This window comes from Aplysia californica, unplaced genomic scaffold (genome assembly GCF_000002075.1).
Source record: "Aplysia californica isolate F4 #8 unplaced genomic scaffold, AplCal3.0 scaffold00066, whole genome shotgun sequence".
Taxonomy (NCBI): Eukaryota; Metazoa; Mollusca; class Gastropoda; order Aplysiida; family Aplysiidae; genus Aplysia; species Aplysia californica.
In genome coordinates this window covers 834,543-855,274 of record NW_004797336.1, presented here as the reverse complement: position 1 = coordinate 855,274, position 20,732 = coordinate 834,543, and the positions used below count along the sequence as shown (strand labels likewise).

The following is a 20,732-nucleotide window of genomic DNA, read 5'->3' as shown; positions in this document are numbered from 1 at the left end:
CATTGGTAACCCATTCACACTTTTAGAGCAAACAATTGTGAAACGTTCTTGTTGTCTTTTTTTCGGATTCTTAAAAAATCAAGGCTGTCTGTCAAGGTGGTCCTTAACTTATGTTGACGTCTGTACATACTCGTTTGGGGGACATCAACATTATTTAACCCAACACGTGGGAGCTATACCCACACGAGTAACAAGACTTGCCATTTGAGGCAATGTGGTGTACATCATGTGTACGTACGTATACTTCATATATTTAATGATATAAATATATATAAATATATATTATATTTTTATATCTAGATGTAATGTGTGTGTGCTTGTGTGTACATATGCATAATTTACACATTATCATATTATCATACATAAAAATACAAGTAATACATACATTTAATATATATACATTAAGTATATTATCACATAATTGTAAAGGATTGCGAAAGCTCTGGGCCACCGAAAGAAGTAAGAGCATTAAGGAAACGAGCTGTTTCAACAGAGCATGTCATGAGCAATATGTTCCGAGGGGATGCATTTTGTATGTGACAATTTCGTTATTAATAGTGCTGGTGAAAATGTGTTGCGCTTGAACAAAAGTAATGTAATGATGCGTGAGTACTGAGTACTCGGGAAAGGGGGGGGGCGGCTTGGTCGGGGTTTTATTTCTCTATTTTTGGGGGGGGGGGGTATTGAATATCGTCTTTTTTCTGGGATGTTGTATCCCTTTCAGCCCAGTTTGGCCTTGACAGGCATAGTCAAAGCCCAACTCTGGGGGAGCTCTCGTGGCCTGGGGGTTAAGGTGTTCGCCTCTCATTCAAAAGTCCCGGGTTCGAATCCAGGTAGGGACTGAAAATTTTTTTTCTAAAAAAATTGTCTCCTTTCACCTTCTTTCCTTCTCTTTTGCAATTTTTTGTTGTCTGCTTTCGTCTCCACTTTCTTCCCCCACCCCTCACCTCCTTTACCCCCTCCACTGGGCTCCTGACTCTTTCTGCAGCCTTTCTACTGCTACTCCTTGGCTCCTTATTGCTATCTTTCAGCCACACCCCTGATCTTATGGTAGGAAAGATCTACACCTAGCCTTCTCGGACAAGGGCGAAAAATCTCGGACGTCTCATGTGCAAGTTGCATGCGTTAAAGATCCTTTGGTGGTCTAAAATCAATAAGAGTAGGCTTCGGCCGCCACCCAGGCAAAATTCAAAATTTCCTACCAACTGAAAATGTTTGGTGTGTGTCCCGCGCGCGCTCATATGACCTTATGCAGTTGCGAGTGCCGTAAAACTCTTTCCACAAAAAATAAATAAATAAAAAGCCCACCTCTTAAATGAACAAAGTTACACTAAAAAAAACACCCAAAAACGAAAAGTACACACTGACGCTTATCACAGGAGAAATGGGAACTCATCCCCTGAAAACTACTCAGATTTTTTTTTTCTCTCATGCCCTGAACCTACTTGTCTCCTCCAGGAAGTGACTCTGTTGAATGAACACCTGGCCCCTCGCAAAAATCTCCCCCCTCTGCTTGTGAAACTGACAGACAGAAGACCAGAGCCCCTCCAGTACTTAGGGGTTTCTTACGGCCTGACCTCTGACCTCTTCAGGTAGGCTCCTAGTTTAGTGTCGTTGACTTACATTGAATGTGTTACTTTCAACTGTTATAATTACTTTAAAACTGATGACATGTGTTATGCTGATTTTGTGTTAAAGGCAGTTGCAATGCATAGACTAAAGAAGAAAAAGAAAAAAATTGAGGATTTGAAATCCTTTTGATATAACAGGAATTTTATTTTAAACAGCTTCGTGTTATACACTACTGAATTGGAATTTTCCAGCAAGTCAACATGATGGTACACATTTTGTCTTGAACAGATAAGGATAAAGGTGACTTGAGAAAAAAGATAGCAATCACTCATGAGCATTCAGCTGCTCATGTTTCCAAATTGTATTAATGGGAATGAGCTTCTATTTGCATCTGAGTCCTGGAGGACTATCAGACAAAATCGAAAGCTAGCGGAGTGAGTTTTTAAGGCAAATGTCTGAGAAGGTTTACAAGGGCAGGGATGCCAACCAGTACGATTTTACATATTTTAGTACGATTTTTTGCAGAAAATACGCGAATACGACTTTTCATGAAAAAATACGCTTCATGGAATGCGAAAAATACGAGATTCAGCTTGGGCGTGTAAACCTAATTATCTCAAGTTCCATCTTTTGTCAAAATAGTATCAGTATCGCAGAACTGGAATTTGAAAACCAAGTCCGATAAGGTCTGTAAGTTCATGTTTGCCGGTCGCGATCGTGATATTATATTCGCTCAGCTTTTCCCCGTCCCGATACTTTTCACTTTCATGCTAATGGGCAGCTATGGCGGCAGGCGGAAGCGTATGTGACACCGGGGCTCGATCGGGAAAATAAAGATCTATTTTCGCTTTCGTTACCACCGAGAAGTTTGCCAGCAGTTGTCTGATAACGCAACATTTGTGACATGCAGGTTGTGCAGTATAAACGCAATGTCGCCGTGCAAATAAAATTTATTCAATGCTCGGGACTCGTCTCTGTGCTGTCACCTGTGGAAAAAAAAAAGAAAAGAAAATACAAGCGTCGTCCGATTTTTAGATTGTCTGGCTCGCCATCGTGACCGGTCACTGAACCTGCGTGCATTCGCGTCATAAATAAATTCTGCATCGTAGTGAGTAAACACCGTCTTTGGTGGGAGTAACGCCGTGCGTTGCGAAGTATAGGACTACGGAATAGGGGAGGAGATTATTGATTTTTTTTTGGGGGGGGGGGGGGGGGGGTTTTTAAAGCAACACCAGAGGACAAAAACTTGGAAGCACATTTCAGAATTTTGATTAGAGCTTTTTGCAAAGCGCGCGTTGGTGCAGACCGTGTGTGGAGTCGGGACCCTTCATGCTTTGCAAGTCTGTGTTATTGAAATAAAGTGTTCGCGTTTCATACATGTAGTAAATTATACCTACAGTGATGTAATTGTAGCTTTCTGTTCAAGACTGGCGGATTTTCAGTGTCACTGCATCTTGCCCACTCACAGTTGTTACAACTCTCACAGTGCGTGGGTCTGCTTAATTGAGCCATTCAAGTTATTGCTTTTCTCTGAGTTTGAGCAATAATTTGAGTCTGTCACTTCATATTATGAATCATGACACCCAGACTGGTTCTTGATAATCGAAATTCTTGTTCTAGGCCCTTCCGAACTCTCAAAGCAGGATTTATTTTTTTATATAATAAGAGGAAAATGTTACCGGTATATAATAGACTGAAATACTGAAGTCAAACCAGACCACAGTACGACATTTAACACTGACGTGTTGTTGACTGGATACGTGTATATTGTACGCGTGTGTGCTCCCTTTTTCGAGCTGGTGAGCTAGTAATTTTTTTTCAGGAAATATTGCTGGACACCCTGAACATTTTACTATTACTAGTTGGTCGGTCGTGGGGAATACACATTTCCCCCTGAAAATACACATTTTCATATTTCCCAATACTCATTTCGGTTTTCTGTGGTTGGCATCTCTGCACGGGATCTGATGAGAGGAAAGGGTTGCCAACTTATTGATATAAATTTTGTAGAGGAAGAAATGAACAGAGGATGATAGAAATGGCTTTCCTGTTCTTTTTTCCTCTTATACTATTGAGAATACAACAAACTCTCTAGCAGATGTGATAAGGGCTCTGGGTTGTTTATGAGAAAGATTGTTACTTGAAATTCTAAGTAAGGTTAGTTAAATAGTCTACTGTGCTAAAAAAAATGTTGCTCAACTGGGTTTTTTTCTGGCTCCCGCTAAATGTAGTGGGTGCAAGCTTTAGATCAGAAAACCTAAAACTGTGACTCAAGGAATTTCTGATTAATCTATCTTATTTCTTTCTTGAACAGGTTTTGGAAAAGGTCTGGCTATGTCCCTGTGTATCTCCGGCAGACAGCTGTAAGTTGACCTCTTTGCAACTGAGTTTTGATACTTTGCTTCTCCCAGTTCCTGTTTAAAAAAATTAATGGCTGCTTAATAGGATTATAATTATAGTCTTTGGTGCCTGAAGTTGATGAGGAAGTAACTGGGAGGAAAATAACCTAAAAGTATTTTTCTTACCTGCTAAAAGGAGTAAAGCTTTTTCTTGTGACTGGGGGGGGGTGCCTTAAGTGGTAGCTTCTCTATTGTAATGCAATTCGAAGGTTATTGTTATTGTTTGCTGGGAATATTTCAGAATGTTCGAAGGGGTCGTGTCGACTTCTGAGGAATTTTGCGTTTTATTTTATTATATTCTATTTGTTTTGGGTTTTTCTCAGTCGGGTGCTATATGATCCTGTGTACGGAACACTTTCTCACTTTTGCGAACTTTTGGGGTTTTTTCATCCTCAGAATGAATTGACCGGCGAGCATTCCTGCATTATGGTTAAGACCATTTCTGTGGATGAGAAGGAAGACAAACAGTCGTGGTTACCTTCCTTTTGGAAAGGTGAGTTGCTTTTTATTTTTACCATTATAGGTCAGTTCTCTGGTTGTTTAGAGGTTTTCTTTGGTCGTTTTCTTGCAAAAGTTTTCTCCTCAAAAGTAAATGGTTGAATTGTTTTTAACCCTATTCGTACGTCGTGTTTTACTATTGTATCCATACGACGTGGGGAACTCCCTGTCACCACTTTCGAGAGAGGAAATTTACTCTTAATCCGATTCGTACGCTTTACATAGCAGTCTGTCAAAATACTGAAAGTTTCAAAGAGATCTTCATACTAGAAGTAATTTAAATTGTGAAGAATACAATCCTGGGGGTACAAAATGACCCCAGGTTGTACGGATAGGGTTAAAGAATTGAATACACCTTCAACAAATAAAAAAGTGAAAAGTTTGGGTAAATTAAAAAAAAAATGTTTTTGTAATAAAAGAACTACAGTGGAACCTGTATAAGACGGAATCGGAAGGGAGGGGGGAAAAAATTCCGTCTTAGACAAGGGAATTTGGGGGGGGGGGGGGGGTCAAAGGCCCAGCCGGTGGGATCAAGGATCACTTGTCCGATTGGCAAGCAGCGGTCAAAATTTCACACCTCTCAGCTGTTATCCTGTCTGATAGTGACATGCGTCAGTCTTACTTATCCAATTACCACCAGTGCTTGCCTTTCATAGGACCACTGTTTGGCCTATTAAAAACAGAAACGTTTGAACATCTCCTTTAGTCCCACCCACCAATGCCATCCCTCACTGCCATTGTGTAACAACGATTCGAGGAACTCTTTTCTCGGCTGGCCGTACGATCAGGGCGGCAGGCATTGGTCAATCTAATTTCACACCTCTGGCTTCTGGCTACCCAGGAAAGTTTCCGTAGAGGCTGGCTACTCGAGCACTCTCACGGGCAGTCGTGAGATTTCACACCCTCACTACACTGACCATCTGTAGCGCTCAGTGCTCACATGATGGGGTAACATAGGGTAACTTTTACTCTACCTCCATTGCACCCCTACTCCCCTTCCTTGCCCAGCGGCATGGCCATGGCGTTAAGTTTAGAGCCGGCGGAATCAAACTTGCGAGTTTTGTTTCAAATCAGGGCTGAGCGGGGAAAGCATTTTCCGTCTTAGACATGTGAAACCCTCAGAAGGGAGCGGATTTTTATTTCCGTTTCCACGTTGGACAGGTTTCTGTTTTATACAGGTAATTAAAGAGGAATATATCAAGGGGGGAGCGGGGAGATTCCGTTAAGACAGGTTTCCGTTGAGGCAGGTTCGACTGTAAATGGTGAGCTATTCTTGTCAAGTAACCACTAATTATGTAGGCTACATAGTGTTTTGGAATGCACCCTTTGGAGGTGTTCATATTGTTTCTGTCTGCTTGAGCTTTCTTTCAGGGTTAAAAGTTTTTGAGCAAAAGCGAGAATACAGTTTTTGAAAATTTTCTGCTTGCTAGCCTTAAACAAAATGTCTGTTCGACGTTCAATTTTCTGTGTTATGTACTTATTTTACTTTTACTTTTTCATCCTCTGTTGCCGTTAAGCGTCGAGGGGAGATGCAGTTTTCTATAGTAGGCCAGCTCCGCAGCTCTTTCAGTTGTTATGTTTTGTTTTCTTAGGGTTTCCTTGATACCCTTGATCCACCTTTTGCGTGGCCTTCCTCTTCCTTTATAGCCTGAGTGCCTGGTGTTGTAGTCCCTCAAGGCTGGCTGGTCAGGTGTCATGCGTAACAGGTGGCCAAACCATTTTAACCTCTCTCTTTCTATGTAACGCAGGCAGGACTCAGTGCCGATAGCTGCTCTTACTTCTTTTTTTCTCTGCCTGTCTCGTCTTGTGATGTTAAGGGTTTTGTGGAGACATTTCATTTCACATGTGGTGATTTTCTTTCAATAGTTGTGCTTAAGGTCCAGGTCTGGCACTGATAACATAATGTTGGTATGAATATCGAGCTGTGTGGAGATGTTTGGATGAGATATGAGGGGTGCGAACTGGTAGGTGACAGCATTGGCTTTTTTAGTTCGCATTTCTATTTCTCTGTCTATGGACCCGCTTTCAGAAAAAGTGCTGCCAAGATATTTAAACTCCTTCACCTGTTTCAGTTGTTTACTATTGACATGGATGTTCAAGGGACTATGGTTTCGGCTCACTTTCATAACTTCTGTTTTTGATGTGCTTATTTTCATGTTGAATTTCTCACAGCTGTTGTTGAGTTCGGTAGTTTGATTTTGGAGGCTTTGTTGGTCATGATGAATAAGACATTGGTTGTCTGCGAACAGAAATTCATTTAGGCTTTCTGGGCTTTGGTTTTCATCTTGCGTTATTGTGCCCTAAAATATTATAACCAGGAGGGGAGATGGAACGCATCCCTGTCGTATTCCAGATCTTACTTTGAACCAGTCTGTATTGCCTTCCTTCGTTCTTACTGAGCTTCTGCTGCTGGTATATAGAGCTCTGACATTACCTAACCTTTGTCCTCGGATGCCATACTTTTCGAGAGTCTTCCAGAGTTTTGCGTGGTTTACTCTGTCAAAAGCTTTCTCCTGGTCTATAAAGAGGATGTTGGATTCTTTGTTGTGTTCGATTGTTTTCTCGCATATCTGTCGTAATGCGAATACAGTATCCGTGCATCCTCTTCCCTTTCGGAATCCAAACTGAGGTTTGCTCAGATTTCTCTCTACAATAGCTATTATGCACTGCTCTAGTATCTTTGCGTATATTTTTCCTGAGTGGCTTAACAAGGAGATGCCTCTGTATGTTGTGCTGTCGCGTTTGTTGCCTTTTTTCCATAATGGTGCCACTATGGCTTTCTGCCAGTCTTCTGGGCATTTTCTTTGCTCCCAGGCTCTGTTGAAAATTCGCCTCAGCCACAGTATACCGGTGTTTCCACAAGCTCTTATGGCTTCTGCTGTGATATCATCTGGTCCTGGAGCTTTGTTTTTGGGGCTGGTCTTGAGTGCCTTTTCTATTTCCCTGGGAAGTATTGGTGGTTCTGTTTGATCTCCATATGATGGTTGGAACTCTTCATGTTGTCCGTGGCAAGCGTCTGGGTTGAGCAATCTCCTTTGATTGTTTATGTAGAGAGGTAAAATTGCATCACAAATATTTAATTTGTTAATTCTTATAATTACCGTACTATGAAAGGTAGAATTGCAGTTTTTCTTTTGCACTGCTCGTTTTTCTTGAAATAGCGATGATATAAATTTTTTTCTGACTAACTCTTTTTTTTTATTTAACAGATTTCCGAAAACGATTAGTGGCTCTGCTGGCTTATCAGTTCCGTTCCTTCAAGCCGGCTCTGGCCTTGAACATTCTGCAGAACAAAAACTTCAAAACAGAGGAAAAAGCAGGTGGGCTATAGGTCTATAAAGTGTTGGTGAAGCTGTCATTGCTTTTTGTAAAGAATACTGTTTTGCTGAAGTTGTTCTTGTTTTGTGTTATGATTATATATTTCTGTTTTATATACTCCAGACTGGCCTTTTTCTGTCAAAGAATTCTTACAAGGGTGTTGCCGCAAAGTTATTAAGTCAAAGGTTGCTGAACAAATCTCATCAGTGAGCATATCTTTCTTTGCCAGGATGTAATATTTTTACATTGGAAGTAATGAGCTAGAATTGCTCCCACAATGTTTTAGGTAGAACAAGCTAGTCTTTCTAGTCTTTTTGCAAGGTGTCTTTAACAAGAAGTGCATGCCGATGGGACCACAAGTTTTTAAAATGCAACCGAGAAGACTCAGTTCAACCTACTTTACTTTACTTTTCCGATCCAGCAGCCATTTGGGTTCTAGCCCTTCTGTCTGCTCAGTACTACTTAACTTAATAGGTAATTATATTATAACCTGGTAGAAGGCACTGTACAAACACAACAAAGCGTAGTGTGTGTGTGTGCGTTTGTCAAATTTTTATTTACATCTGGAGATGACTGCGTGTAGCTATTAAGGTTTATGCCTTACTATAAATGCTGGTGCTCTTCTTTCCTGGTTTTCATATCTCCTCAAGTGTTTCATTATAGCTGTTGTTGGTGACTAAGTCTTCTTCATCTTGAGACAGATCTAGACTTCTTTCTTCTTTGGGCTGTGGTTTTCTAGCGTTTGTTTTCAGATTCTTAAATTGATTTTGTCAGAGCCAAGTCTCTCTAGCAGATGTCTTTACGTGATCTCAGAAAAGGTTATCTGTTTTGTCCTTCTTTTTTAAAATGCTCCACAGAGGAGATTTTCTGGCATTCTCCAGTGATGATAATGCTGTATATAAACCTATTTTAATCTCAACCCCAACCACTATCCCTGTTCCTCCTGCAGTGAGCCTGAGACGCTCGGAGCTGCTTCAGTTTGTGACGACCTACGACATCCAGCGACTGGAGCTCTACTCCAGCAACATGGTGGACTACCACCTGATAGTGGACCTGCTCTCTGACCTGGCTCGCCTCTTCTTCACCAACCACGTCCCCATACACCTGAGTGTGGTGCAAAGTGTATGTAGAAATAGTAATAATGATAGTGATATTAGTAATAATAAATAGCATTTATGCTGTGCTTTTGCGTACTTTCTAAAAAATGCTCAGTGTGCATTACAGTCAAAGAGATATATATATATTATTTTAAAACAACTTGACAGATGTATACATAAGATGTATAAACATGTATATCTATAAATTGCTTTGAAAGGAGACGAGTTCATCATGTGTCCATTATATAAGTATTATGGGAGCGGGGGGAGTGTTTGGATTCCCCACATGACAGGAATCAAACTCACACCCTTTGTATAAAATTTGTAAGTACAACGAAGAGTGTGGTCTGACATTACGACACAGGTTACACAGGCTAGTTGTGACCTGACCTGACCTCTCTCCCCTCCCCTCCCCAGAGTATCCTGCTTGCCCTGGGCCTGCAGCACAAGACAGTGGAGGATGTGGAGAAGGACATTGAACTGCCCGTCAGTCAGATCCTGGCCTTGCTGAACCGAACCATCCGCAAGTTTGTTCAGGTTTGCACTTTCGGTTTTTTGTTCTCCTGTTCAGTTTGTGTGTGGGTTTTTTGTGTGTTTAACGCAACGGCCCACCCCTGCTGGATCAAACCCTTAACTGACAGACACTTTGGGAAATATGAGTTGTACCCCACCAACAGGGGAGTTTAGTGTCAACAGATACTGTAACTCACTTTAGACGGTTCACACAACAGTTGCGCGACCCCCGCCGCGACGCTCTCGGCGGTTCCCACAAGCCCTGCGCGATCAACTTTGGAATTTTTTTTTCGCTCTACAAATCACGCACGAACCGCGTGACCCGCCTCGTGCCCTTGTTCGTCCAGGCCTGAGCTACTTAGACTTCATTTCGTATCTCTGGGGCTGGTAGTTTTTAAGTTATTGAAGGTGAAGGACTGTGACCCCAACTGGGGTTGAACTGACCGGAACTCGCGCTATGTTTTTTCCTATACAGCTGGTAGTAATCCGACAGTCGTGTCGTTGTAACAGTCGAAGAAGTCGCATGAACAAGAATCGCATAATTTCGAAGTTTTTCGATACTTCTGTACCAGCTTTTGTATTTTCACCAAACACTCACACATGCATACAAATCAAAACAGAACACTTTGAACTTTTATTTTTGTTGTTGTTGTGAATTTCATTCTACCTGTCATGTCTCTGAAATTTTTTTAGGAAAATCAAATCCATGCCAATTTTAAAAAAATCATACCTAGTAAAGTATTAGACTAAGACAACTTTAGTTCTTTGTATTAGATTAAGCTTGAATGTTATTTTACTGTGTCAAAAAATAATTACAATAGGGTAATTCTGAAAATTGTTGTGGCTTATTAAAATACTCCCAAAAACGCCAGTCTTCAACGCTTGTGACTGGTGGAAGGGCCCAGTAGTAAGTGAGTTAAGTTTTTACGCCTTTTCCACTTTCATGGGATATTGTATCTATACATATATATATATTTTATTTAAAGGATATGGGCTACTGAAAATACTGCATGTGTGATTGTAGCATAAAATGGGTTTCTGATCGGTAAAAGTTTTAATGAACAAATATAATGTCAACGAATTTTCTTTTCATGTGTTTGGAAAAAAAAACTATTCTCCTCTTGTAAACAAATTCAGTATACAAATCTATTGTTCTCATTGCTACGAGTACTGACTAGACATTCTAATTAATCTCTTTTGGTGCTATTGTTGTATTGTTTGCTCTCTTGTGTTTCAGCATTTTAATGAGATTTTGGAGAAAGAGGTGGAGGCAACCATGGCGGAGAAGAAAGAAATTGTCATGGAGCCAACACTGACGTCTGTGGACCAGGAACTGGTTAGTAAATTTGTGCTTTGGTAATGGAAAAGTTTGGCCACACTGGATGGTTATGCTAAGACTAAGATGTAACTGCATACAATTGGTTACATCGACACGTTTTTTTTTTTCATTTGACTAGTAGTTTTAGACTTGTATCTTTCCTTGGTGGCTAAACACACGGTGGAAATATGAACAAGTTTCTTTTTTTCTAATTTTTGTGAATAGTATCCTGTTGGTCAAATTAATTATTGTTTTTTTATGATAAGGTTTTCTTCTCTTAAAAGTTTTAGGCTTGCTTTCTGTTGTGTTTCTGTGCTGTCAAGTCGAGACTAACACCCCTTAGTTGGTGTGAGCCACTGTTTTCTTGTTTACGTTGTTTGCGCCCCACACATCTTGTTTTCTTTGTGACTCACAGAAAGAGGCTGGCCAGCAGTTCAAGCAGGAACACAAACAGAACGTGGCCACTCTGGTGGGAGCTGACCTCTCTCACTTTGCCATCAAGGGCTCGGACAAAGACTGGCAAGAAGCCATCAAGGGAAACTCCAAATCGGTCATTAGTGTGAAAAGGTAGCTCTCGCAGCTTAGAGTAAACTAGTCATGACCTTGGACTTAAGTCTTACTACGTTTACCACAGTACACCCTATACACCCTAATGGTCTGGACGGAAATGGTCTCAAATATAGGGGGGGGGGCTCATGTTAACTCACTGACTATGGATCCCGTCACAGGTACGGGGCGGGCAGTTCGCAGGTACGGACCCTGTACAGGGTGTCCAGCAAAGTCGTAAAAAAGTCGTAAATTCGGCGCCCTGGTCGTAAAGGGCGTAAATGGTAGTAAATTTGCCTTGAAGGTAGTAAACATTTGGTAAACGGTCATAAATTAGCCTGCATACTGAGTGATGAAGCCAGCAAGACTTTTCAGTGAACCCTAGCCGCGGTACATGACTCCGTTTTTGCCGGTCGCGATTGTGATATAATTATTCGTTCACCTTTTCCCCGTCCGAGAGTACGTTTCACGCAAAAAGCCGGCTATGGCGGCAGGTGGAAGTGTATGTGACACCGAGGCTCGATAGGGAAAATCAAGATCTACTTTCGCTTTCGTTGCCACCTTGAAATTTGGCGTAGATAAACTGATAACGCAACATTTGTAATATGCAGGTTGTACAGTATACCCGCTTTGTCGCCGTGCAAATAAAATTAATAATTTCTCGGACTCTTCACCGTGCTGTCACTTGTGGGGGTGGGGGTGGGGGGGGCGTGTGAAAAGAAAATACAAGCTTTGTCCGATTTTTAGATTGTCGGGTTCGCCAGCATGACAGGTCAGTGATCCTTCGTGCGAGGCACTACAAGGTACGGCATCGGTGAGCACCAGCGTTTGTTGGGGTCGCCAACGTTCATAAAAAAGTCGAGCATTGTGAAGTATAGGACTACGGAGTAGGGCAGGGATTATTGATTTTTTTAAAAGAGACACTCGGGGGGGGGGGGGGGGGAGCGGATGAAGGCAACACCAGAGGACAAAAACTGTAAGCAAATTTCAGAATTTTGATTAGATTTAGAGCCCTCTACAAAGCGCGCGTTGGTGCAGGCCTTGTGTGGAATCGGGATCCTTCATACCTTGTAAGCCGTGTTATTGAAATAAAGTGTTCGCGTTTCATTTGTTGGGTGATAGTAAATTAGAACAATATTGTAGCTTTCTGTTCAAGACTGGCAGATTTTCAGTGTCGCTGCCTCTTGCCCTCTCACAGTTCTTACACCTTTAACACTGAATAGGTTTACTCGAGTCATTACTCGAGTCATTACGTGTGTGTGTGTGCGTACGTGTGTGTGTGTGCGTGCGTGCGCGTTGTTGTTGTGTAACATGGCCCTGGAAAATGGAGAAGCCGGTTTGGCAGTCACCCTGTGTGTACACATTAGGTATAAATCTACCCCCCCTCCCCCTCCCACCTCCACCAGGGCAGTGCTACTGACTGAAACGTCTTTAGGCCATTCCCAAAGGAAGGATAGTTAACATGTTCTTATGCACAGTAGAATTGTAAATGGGCTGATTTATCAATGTCATGCTCATACTGTGCTGGACCAGCGTAGGGGGAACTGCTGCCTTTTCTGTCCTCTTCTTTACTATCGTCATTTTCCTCTACTTCTTTTGTATGTTTGTCACGCTTGTGAACTACTATTTCCGGGGTGCCTTGATAGTCGAAGCTTGATTCCCTGTTTGGACTTCTCTGTTGACATCCACCCCTTGTCGCTCATATCACCTATGCAGTTGCGAGCGCCATAAAAACCTTACTAAAACTAAATCTAGCTGCAAGCAAGCTTGCGATCGTCTGACTATCCTCCATTTTGTCGACTGGACTTTGTTGTGTGTTCTTTTCGTTCCATATGTTATGTAATAATAATGTATATGTTATTGATGGCGCAAATTAACTCCCTTTTTCGAGCTGGTGTGGGGTTTGATTTGCTGGGTAGTAAATTTTTTTTCCAGGTAGTAAATTTTTTCAGGAAATATTGCTGGACACCCTGCCCGTACCCCCGCCAGGATGGACTTTGCGATTTTGTTCCGTATCTTGTGCTCCCGTGACAAGTATGGGAACGGACTCCAGTGCTAGTTTTGCCACTTCTTTCGTTTCATGCCGAGTTTGGCGGAAGTTTCGTGGTAACTTTTTAAGCAATTGAAGGTGAAGGACAGTCACCTCATCGGGGGTTGACCTGACCCGAACTCGCGCTATGTTTTTTCTATACAAATGATAGTAACCCGACAGTCGCGTCGAAGTAACGGTAGCATGAACAAGAATCACATAATTTCGCCGTTTTCGATACATCTGTACGTTTTGCTAGTTCTAGTGACTCAGGATATGATGTGTCTGATAGTTAGGACCCTGGATATATACCCGAACACGGCCCGAGTCGTAGTTTTAGGGCTAGATCTAGCACCAGTACTGTTGTTGTTCGTGCGACGAAATCACAGCTTCGTTCCTTACATCTGTCTTATGTAATTCAGTGTATGGGTCTGAATAAACGCACAGACCAGCTTTTATATTTTCACCAAACACTGACACATGGATACAAATCAAAACAGAACACTTTGAACTTTTATTTTTGTTGTTGTTGTGAATTTCATTTTTTCTGTCATGTCTCTGGAAATTTTTCGAAAAATCAAATTTATTCCAATTATGAAACAATCACAAGAATTAAAGTATTAGACCTAAAGAACTTAAGTTTTTTGCCATAGATTAAGTTTGAAAGTAACTTTACTGTGTCAAAAAATAATTACAATAGGGTAATTCTGAGAGTTGTGGTGGTGTTTTGAAAATCCCCCCAAAATGCCAGTACTCAGCGCTAGTGATTTGTGAAAGGGGCCAGTAGTCAGTGAGTTAGTGTGAATACTGGGTGACAGCCAGGCCCCTGGAAATTGAAAAAAATCACAGAGACCCTGGAATGCCCTAAGAATTTGAGGAAATCTGTAAATTAACCTCCCACAGTTCTTACACCTCTCTCACTGAATAGGTCTATTTGAGCCATTTGTTATTACTTTACTTTGAGTCTGAGTAATAATTTTTGTCTTTCACGTTTATTATATAAATCTTGACACTCAAACTGGCTCTTACCCCCCGGGGCAGTGCCACTGGCTGAAGTGTCTTTAGGCCATTCCCAAATGGGGGACATATCTCGTTCAAGCATAGTAGAATTGTAAATGGGCTGATTCATTTCTCGCTCATAACTGTGCCTGATCTACAACAGGGAACTGCTGCTTTTTCTTTCCTGATTCTTACTATTGTCATTTTCATCTACTTCTTTTGTATGTTTGTCACTCCCTTGTGACCTGCTATTTTGGGGTGCCTTGATAGTCGAAGCAGACCTTGTGCTGTTGAAGCTAGAGAGGGGAGCAGTCTAAGTCTGACACCCAACCCTTGACGCTCATATGACCTTATGCAGTTGCGAGCGACGTAAAACTCTCTACTATAACACCCCCCCCCCCAAATAAAAAAGAAAAACTGGTTCTTGGCAGTTGATATTCTAGTTCAAGGCCTTTTCTCAGACACGAAAAAGGATTATTTCATATAGTTTATATAGAGGCGAATATGATTATGATTATGGGAAAATATAATAATGAGTAAGAACAGACCTCAGTCACACAGTACCCCAGTGCCACACTGACATGTTGTTGACTGGATATAATGAACCTATACACGCATGTGTGTGTGTGTGTGTGTAATATAATCATATAAATGGAGCACGCGCTGCTTTTGTTATGTAACATGCCCCTGGAAAATGGATGAGCTCCCCTGGAAAATTGAGAATCAGATTGGCAGTCACCCCGATATTAAAAAATACTTATCACTAGAAAAAGAAACTAATTTAGTTCCAGAAAAATATAACACTTTACTTCACTCTTGGCCCCTTGATCAGGCTCAAGATTCTGATTCTACTTCTGATTAACCTGAATCTATGAGATGCTTTCTTGTGTGGTCTGCGCCTGCTACCTTTTCAGCCCTATTATTGTTCTGATTGTCTTTTAAAATTTGGCACTTGTCTTGCCCATTTGTTGTCAACTGCAGCTTCAGTGAACACTGAATTGTAACTTCCTGTTTTTTCTGCTTTTTTCAGTCATTTGGAGAAGAAACGAAAGTCTCCTGCTGAAGCAGACACAGATCAGATGTCAAACAAGAAACAGAAGAAGAGAAAGAAGCAGAGGGAAAAATCTTAGGTCTATTTGTTAATCGTCATGAAATGTTACATATTCCTCATCACCACCTCTGTTCTCAAACACCTGGTTACCTGTACGGTGGTAGTTTTTGTGATTTTTCAGAATCTGAATCGTGTAATCTGTGTACCACAAATAAATAAGAGGTGTGTATAAAATGTCGGTTCTATGTAAATAATGAATGGTAATAAAGCGATCTGCTTTAAGACAGAGTAGATTAATATCTTTGCCTTTTTTTCTGTTTCAAACACTGCCCAACACTACCCTGCTCCATTACTTGCGCTTGTTGTTTGTCATCATTTCACCTAGCCTTCAGATGGCAGTGTACTGGGATTTTTTTAGTGTGATAATAGTCCCTTTTCTTACCTTCCTACAATTTAAGTGTAAGTAGATAAAACAGACTTCATGGGAGCAGAGAATTGCTTTGTGTTGAACAGATTTTGTGTTGAAGGAATTTGCAATGCACAGAATGAAGAGGGGAACTGGGATTTTCATGTTAAATGGTTTTGTGTTGAATAAAATCTACTGTATTTGCAACAAAAAAACTCTCCAACAAAAGACTGACATGATTTTACCCTACTCTCATGACCAGCCTGTTTCCATCAGTTTATTATCATCCGTCCCTGAGAGCCTTACTTTTACTTGGTTCCCTTCACCAACATTGAGTGTCATTTCTTCAGCTGACCAGACCATCAATGATTTATTTATAGAGGCACCAGCCATCCATGTCCAGGTGCTGTTTTAGCCTTTTTCTTCAGCTCTACAAGTACATGTACTCGTGTGTGCCGCTGGATGCTCTGAGGGAAATTATGATAATGTACTTTTGTAAAGGATACAGCATCCTACTTGGACTGGCTTGGTCTTGAGTTGAAACCACAATGGTTGGTGGCATGAGTGGATTAGCTGTTACAATGTAGGTCTCACAATCAAAAGATCATAGGTTCAAACCCCATCAGGGACTGACGTGTCCTAGGGAGAAGCATTTTTTTTACACAAATCTTCCTCACTTTAACCTGACAAGGGTGGTTACCCATTTTAGTGTATGTAATCTGCTGCTTACACTGTATGCTTCGCGGGAATCTGGGAATGTTTCTAAGGTCTGCAGGGGTAATAATAGTTGTAATGTGCATGCATACAGCATGCTGCAGAGTGCAGATATGTGCTACACAGATGGTATAGTATTATTATTCTTGGATTGTATGTCCAGCTCTGTTGCTTTACCAGGCAGCCTTTGATGTCTTCAAATCTCATAAGATAAGCACCCATTTTTTCTTGGTAATTAAAATAATCTTGTTTATTGTTCATATGAGTAAAGAGGAGAACATCCACCCAAGAATGGCTGTTATACAGAAACAGAGGCGAAAAAAGGGATCTACAAGTCACAAAAGGCGCCCTCCAACTACGGCACCTCAAGTCTGGGCTTATGCCCGGTTACGAATGACCCAATTTCTATCGGAGTTGAGTGAAATCCTAAGGCCAGGCAGTACGATAAAGGCAATATTTCACCCACAGCACATTCAGACCCTACATATTATGTTTGTGTGCCCAAAGAAAGGTACAAAAAGTCAGCACAGAATTTTGAGCTACAGGCTGATAATGATGAAAAAATCACTTTTTTGACCAAAATGTGTTTCCATAAGAAATGATAGTTCCATCATTTTTTAACAATGTGTTAAAAGAGTTTTCATCGATTTGACTTCTGAATATTTTATTTTGAATAATTTTGAGTTTAGGGTATTTTTTAAAGAATATAACGAAAGCTGCCTTTAGAAGGAGTTAAAATCTATTCTTGAAGCATGTTTTCTCTTCCCTGCTATGTTTTACCATTGAATTCTAATCGTGATATGTGAAGCAGCATAGTGGAATCAGGCTCTCGTCAAAATAATCAAAGTGAAGAAACTTGCATTTTTCTGCAGGTTTGTGGATTTTTATCAAATTTTTGTTTTTTGGCTCAACACCTTTCATGCCCTTTAAAGAATTCATTTCTGTTTGGACTTTTCTTAAAAACGTTGATTAAAGGAACAAAAAATGTAAATTTTCAGTTACCACGGACTCTTAAGCTAAGGAAATAACTAATCTTTGGCGGCCATTTTCTCACTAATTTTTCCTCTGAAAACAGGTGACCCCCACCTCCTTCATTCGCAAATATCCCGACTTGTATTCAAGATAAATGGATATTTTTTTCATCTAAATAATTTAATAAAGACAAGTGAAAAAGATTTAAGATGACACCAATAAATTTTCATGTCCAAAAATTGACGAGTGCCTGAATCCACCACGCTGCTTCACATATTGATGTCAACTGAATGCCAAATTGGAAATGAATTTTTCATGAAAGAAATACATTAGAAGCAATTGAATCATTGGGTTTTTTTTTTAAAGTTTGTAAGTGTCCTAAACTCAAAATGGTCAAAATCCGACTTTTTGTACCTTTCTTTAGACACACACACATATGCTAGGCATCGTGGTTAAATCAGGCACTCATCTAAATGATGAAATCGAGGAAAACTGCATTTTCCCACTGATTTGCCAATTTTTATCGAATTTTTATTTACTTTGGCTCATCACCTTTAAATGTCGATTTAAAAACAAAATTTTTGTGTGGGTTTTAATGATAATCGTTAATTAAAGGCACAAAAAATGTAAATGCTCACTTTCCAAGGTTTCCCAAGCTATGGCACTCACCAAGCTTTGGTGGACATTTTCTCACTAATTTTACCTCTGAAACAAAACAACCCCCACCTCCTTCAATCGCCAATATCTCAACTTCTATTCATCAAGATAGATTATATTACTTTTATCGAAAGCCAGTCAAGACAAATGAACAAACTTTATTATGATGATAGCAATTACTCCACATTCCCGAAAATTGACGAGCGCCCGAATCCACCTCGTCATGACACATATATATATTTTAAAAAATTGAGGAAATATAATAGTCAAACCTCGTTGTACACCCCCCCCCCCCCTGCCATTGCACTGCCAGGTTTTGCCAGTGTATGAAAAGAATCCCCTATATAAACATAGTATTTGCGCTTTTACACCATCTGCCAACCGTCTCAGTTGTACGGTTCTTATTAAGCTACTATAAATTTACCTAGTTGTGCCGCCAGAACTACACACGCAGTACACACTATAGGCTGCACATGGCGCACAGTACAATCACTTGGTGCAGTTGCTTGACAATAATATTTCACACAAGTCTCGACGAGTTGGGACTAGGTCTAGATCAAACGCTTTTCGCCGATTTGCTCCCTCCCTGCCTGTCCCACATCCCCACCCTTGTCTTGTAGATTTCAGGCAATGTGTATATCCACAATGATACATTAGTGTGTCGAACACTATTCAATGAGTAATGTAGATGAGTACAATTGAAATAAAACATAAGTTTGTAATTCAGCATCAAAATTCACTTCCCGCTTTATGCTCTGATTATGAAAATGCGAATACAGTCCACGCCGGCATAAAGCACGTTTCGGACTCAAGCACGCTAAACGGCTCTTACCGAATTTTTACTATATAAGCTACACGCCTTTAAGCACAGTTACTTCGGCGTCAGGCACGCCTCATTTACAAGACAGTCAATTACTTTCATGTTGACCCATCCAAGTTTGAACACAGTCTACACCTCAGCAGTGAGTGTGTTAAGAGAAACAAAAACAGCGCAAGTAATGGACACACACACATGCGCTGAGAGGAAGGCAGAGAGATGCACACAGCCGCGCGCGTGGACATAGGATCTAGCCTAGGGCAAAGCTACACACAGATAAAAAAAAATACAAAGAGGGTCGGGGAGATGAGAAAAGGAGGCAGGCTGCGATTTCACCTTATTGCCCCTCGCTATCCGATAATCCTGATTAATTTGGTATCACGCGCGAGGTGGGATCAAAGACCGTGTTTGGGGGGTGAAAGTGGTGGTATGAATGTGGCACAACGAGCAGTGGTAGTGGTATGCACAGGCAATGTGTAGGCCAAGTGTGCTGTATCGTGACTGGCCGTCTAAATTAAGATTTCATTTCCCATTCGACCACAAAACAAAACAAACAAACAAATGAAAAGTACCATTGCAGGTAAAAATAACAGTGCACACTTTTGCAGGACCACTAGAGGCTTACACTTACTTACTAAGGAAAATATCACAGGAAATTTTCTACATGAAAATCTCTGGATTTTATCTACTTCGCACGCTTCGGCATTATAAGCACGCTTCAGCTTTCTCCCGATGACCGTGCTTAAAGCCGGCGTGGACTACAATTTAGGCCTTGGTCCCCCCCCCCCCCAAAATATAAATTGGAATTAATTTTTTAGGTCGCTTGAAGTTGAAGAAACTTAAAAAGGAACCCTGCCGTCCTAACCCACTTGCAAAATATCTGGCGTGACAGATATCTACCCAAAATAACTTGCAGGCTGGCGCATGCTCTTGGAGGCTTTTATTTAGAGAGGACTCCCGCTCTAGGCTAAGTGCCAGATCGTTGGGCAGTTAGTGTCACATGTATTTACTATTTTAGCACAGGACATGAATACCTCATTGTACCGCCAGCCCTGTTGTACCACCAACTTCATGCTCCTCCCAAGGTAGGCGGTTATACCAGGGTTTGACTGTATAATAAGAGCGGCCACATCATAGTTGACTACGATCTAAAATACACAAGCAGAGTAGCTCGGAGAAACTTGACAGAAGGTGCACATTTTCAGAACCGATTTTAATAAAAGATAGTTTTAAGAATTCATCTTTCTAGAGCATTTTTGCACTGAATTTGGGTGCAAAAGAAATATTCCATAAAAGATAAAAACACTTCAAAAGGCAAAGGGGTTTAAAAGAAAAAGATTAAAATTTTTCCATGATGCAGCATGAGATGCGCTTTTTCTGCTGCTAAAGTATTCATGCACGAGTTTCCCTCAAAAAGGCGTAGCATTTCCACATCCCTTTGACATTGAGTGGTACAGATGGGAATTTGCATGAAAATTTCTGTTCCCCAACAGGAGAAAAGTTTCAGACTTTCGAAATTTCTGCGTGTTCTCAAAATAATTTGAATTTGAAATATTTAGAATAGAATTTAAAATTCTTTTAATTTAAGATTTCAAAATGATTGTTTTTCCCAAATTCTTCATAAAACCTAATTTGTGACAGAAATGAAGTATTTTTTGTTTTTGTAAAGTGTATTACGGCGCTCGCAACTGCATAGGTCATATGAGGGTGCGGGACACACCTAATATTTTCAGTTGGTAGGAAATTTGGAATTTTGCCCTGGTGGCGGCCGAAGCCTACTCTTATCGATTTTAGACCACCAAGGGATCTTTAACGTGCGCAACTTG

The 20,732-nt window shown here is 40.8% G+C and overlaps 1 protein-coding gene across 1 annotated transcript in view; it reads left to right on the top strand.

Moving 5' to 3' along the window:
* The window catches only part of LOC101849912 (RNA cytidine acetyltransferase), a 40,964-nt gene extending 25,003 nt beyond the window's left edge, over nt 1-15,961 (top strand). The window contains exons 18-26 of the mRNA XM_005093568.3: nt 1,459-1,592; nt 3,887-3,935; nt 4,368-4,464; nt 7,679-7,789; nt 8,737-8,909; nt 9,302-9,421; nt 10,635-10,733; nt 11,131-11,282; nt 15,320-15,961. Of these exons, the coding sequence (XP_005093625.1) occupies nt 1,459-1,592; nt 3,887-3,935; nt 4,368-4,464; nt 7,679-7,789; nt 8,737-8,909; nt 9,302-9,421; nt 10,635-10,733; nt 11,131-11,282; nt 15,320-15,419 (1,035 nt within the window). The 3' untranslated portion in view covers nt 15,420-15,961. The remainder of the gene's footprint in view (nt 1-1,458; nt 1,593-3,886; nt 3,936-4,367; nt 4,465-7,678; nt 7,790-8,736; nt 8,910-9,301; nt 9,422-10,634; nt 10,734-11,130; nt 11,283-15,319) is intronic.
* The last annotated feature ends 4,771 nt before the right edge of the window (nt 15,962-20,732 follow it).